The following is a 2,997-nucleotide window of genomic DNA, read 5'->3' on the forward strand; positions in this document are numbered from 1 at the left end:
ATACTCTTGGGTTCCTTCTTACTCTGAATTGAAATTTTACTCTTTAAAAACTGCATTTGAGGAACATAAAATAAAACATCAATATCTTTTTTCAAAGTGGCACTGCTCTCTCTCTCTCTCTCTACAATTTTACGAGAAGTGAAAAAAAAAAAGAAAAAGAAAAAGCAGAGAAATTGAGAGAGGCCACAGTAGGAGGATCAAAAGCAACACGAGTTACAAGGTAGCTTTTTAGCTTTAGGCCTTTTTAAGCGTGCTCCCACGGGAAGCAACCGGTCAACGCACGCTGACCGTGCGTTACTGGTCCGTTCCACCACTGCCCCGATGGCAAAACCGTCATTTCATCCCAAATCTTCTACATGTCGTCTCCGCTCTCTCTCTCTCGCTCCTCTGCTACAACTATATATGTGGCCGGCAGTCTTATCTAGCTGTCTTCCCCCCTGAGACTTCCGCAACGCACACCCTCTAGGCTGCCGGATTGTAGGGAGCCATGCGAACGAGAAGAGGCCTCTGCTACCCCAGGACGCAGTGGGAAGCGCATTGGAGGTCGTCGGAGGAGGAGGAGAGGATGAGTAGGAAGAGGAGGCGGCGGCTCCCCCCCGGCGAAGCAGCGGTTGGAAGAAAGGACTTCGGCTGGAAGATGGCGACCGAGGCTGTCTCCGAGGACAGCCCCGACTTCTTCGATGGCCTCCCAGACGACCTGGTCGTCTCTATCCTCTGCAAGCTTAGCGCCTCGGCCACTTCTCCCTCCGATCTCATCAGCGTGCTCGTGACGTACTATTCCTTCCGTCTTCCCTTCTCCCTTTGCTTGAATCTTCCGCTCCTTTGTCTCTGTTTTCCTTGATAAAAATCTGATTTCTATTGATTGATAGATGCAAGAGGCTGAACAGATTGGGATTAAATCCGCTCGTTCTTCACATGGCGTCGGTGAAATCACTTGCAGTTCGAGCGAAGAAGTGGTCGGAATCCGCGCACAGGTTCTTGAAGCGGTGCGCCGACGCCGGAAACCTCGAAGCTTGCTATATTTTGGGCATGGTGGGCGTAGTCTCCCCTGTTTGATAGATTAGTTTGGAGAAGATGAGGGGATCAGCATTTGTTTTACCGTGTTATTGTCTGGCTTGGCAGATCCGCTTCTACTGTCTACAGAACAGGGGAAGCGGCGCGTCGCTGATGGCCCGGGCAGCGATGGGCTCCCACGCGGCGGCGCTGTACTCCCTCGCGGTGATACAGTTCAACGGGAGCGGAGGAGCCAAGGGCGACAAGGACCTGCGCGCGGGCGTCGCCCTGTGTGCCCGGGCGGCCTTCCTCGGCCACGTCGACGCGCTGCGGGAGCTCGGCCACTGCCTCCAGGACGGCTACGGCGTGCGTCGGAACATCGCCGAGGGCCGCCGCTTCCTGGTCCAGGCCAACGCGCGGGAGCTCGCTGCCGTTCTCAAGTCCTCGGCAGCCCCCTCCGTGTCGTGGCACCACCACCGTCGCCACGCGCTGGTTTCCGGCTGCTCCCTCCTCAGCGATTTCGGCTGCAACGTTCCGGCCCCCAAGGCGCACCCGGCCAACCGGTTCATGGTGGAGTGGTTCGCGGCGAGGGGTCCCGGCGGGGGGCCGGGGGACGAGGGGCTGAGGCTCTGCTCCCACGGCGACTGCGGTCGGCCGGAGACCCGGCGGCACGAGTTCCGCCGCTGCTCCGTCTGCGGCGCCGTCAACTACTGCTCGAGGGCGTGCCAGGCGCTCCACTGGAAACTGGCCCACAAGGCCGAGTGCGCTCCCATGGGGCGTTGGCTCGAGGCAGATGCCGTCTACGCCGCTGTCGGCGGAGCTCCGCCCGAGGTGGACAATGGTGGTGGTGGGGCGATGTATTGATCAGGTGGAGAGCCTAAGAGGTCCTTTTCCTTTTTCGTTTTCTATGATTTTTTATTTTTATTTTTTATTTTTTTTTCTTCTTCATGAAATTTACAGTCTGAAATTTTGCTCCAATAGAGAGAGGAGAAAAAAAAAAATCAAATAATCGATCGTAATGTGATATGTGATTCCACTAAACCTTATAAAAAAATAATAATAATTCAATCTGTATTGTCGTATAGGATAGATAATAATTCTATATGAACACTTGTATTTTCTTATATCGAAGGAATCCTTCGTATGTGCACTTATACTCGGTGTTCATTAACTTGCATTACCTAAATGCTCTTTTACCTTGTCAAACTTGAATTATCTCGTCAAAAGGGCTCGACCAATTCCTTTTCTTCTCCTACATTAATTCCTTTTACTTGGGATTCTTAAGCGCTAAGCGTTGAAGAAAATGTGCAACCGAGATAGAAATTAATGTACATAATAACAATGACACCAAAGAAAAGGTTATTCGCCTATCTAATAATCATATCATACTAGTATATAGTGATGCTCACCAAACTATTTTAGTTTTTTATACAACAACAGAGTGTTTGACATTCCCATGTGTGTGAAAACAATGGTCAACATGTTGAAGACCATTTAATATTTTTTTTAAAGCAAGGGATGGTGTTGAAAGTGAAATTTAATGTTAGCATATTACGGTGATTTGATAAAGTCTTTACCACATCACAAAAAAAAAAAGAAAAGTAAATTATAGAATTGTGTAGTATGTTAAATTCTACATCGCAATGCTAAGAGCTAGAATCGAAAATTTTAATGTTTTGTGAGTAGATTATTTCTTTGAATTAACTTTTTTTATTTTTACATAATGCCTTATTGTCGATCGTTTTTATATTAATAGATTTTTTTATGAAAACAAATTCTATATCACATTTTATTCATATGAAAAATAAAAAAAGAAAAATCTAAAGCTATCCTAGTTTGGTCCCACTTTGAATTATCTTATAAACACTCTTAGACATTTTGAGAAGGAAACTTATATAATTTTTAAAAATATAAATTAATACAAATTTCATTGAAAATAATTGTTTTATTTACTTTCTACTTTTCCATATGACCAGATGTGGATATAAAAATTAATATGCTGCA

At 46.6% G+C, this 2,997-nt stretch overlaps 1 protein-coding gene across 1 annotated transcript; it reads left to right on the plus strand.

Moving 5' to 3' along the window:
- Nucleotides 1–315: 315 nt before the first annotated feature.
- LOC135587738 (F-box protein At1g67340-like) lies at nt 316–1,985 on the plus strand. Its single transcript, XM_065079468.1, has 3 exons — nt 316–771; nt 870–1,032; nt 1,123–1,985. Exons 1-3 carry the CDS (start codon nt 488–490, stop codon nt 1,855–1,857), a joined length of 1,182 nt encoding a protein of 393 aa, XP_064935540.1. The 5' UTR covers nt 316–487; the 3' UTR covers nt 1,858–1,985.
- Nucleotides 1,986–2,997: the final 1,012 nt, after the last annotated feature.

This window comes from Musa acuminata, chromosome BXJ1-8 (genome assembly GCF_036884655.1).
Source record: "Musa acuminata AAA Group cultivar baxijiao chromosome BXJ1-8, Cavendish_Baxijiao_AAA, whole genome shotgun sequence".
Classification (NCBI taxonomy): Eukaryota; Viridiplantae; Streptophyta; class Magnoliopsida; order Zingiberales; family Musaceae; genus Musa; species Musa acuminata.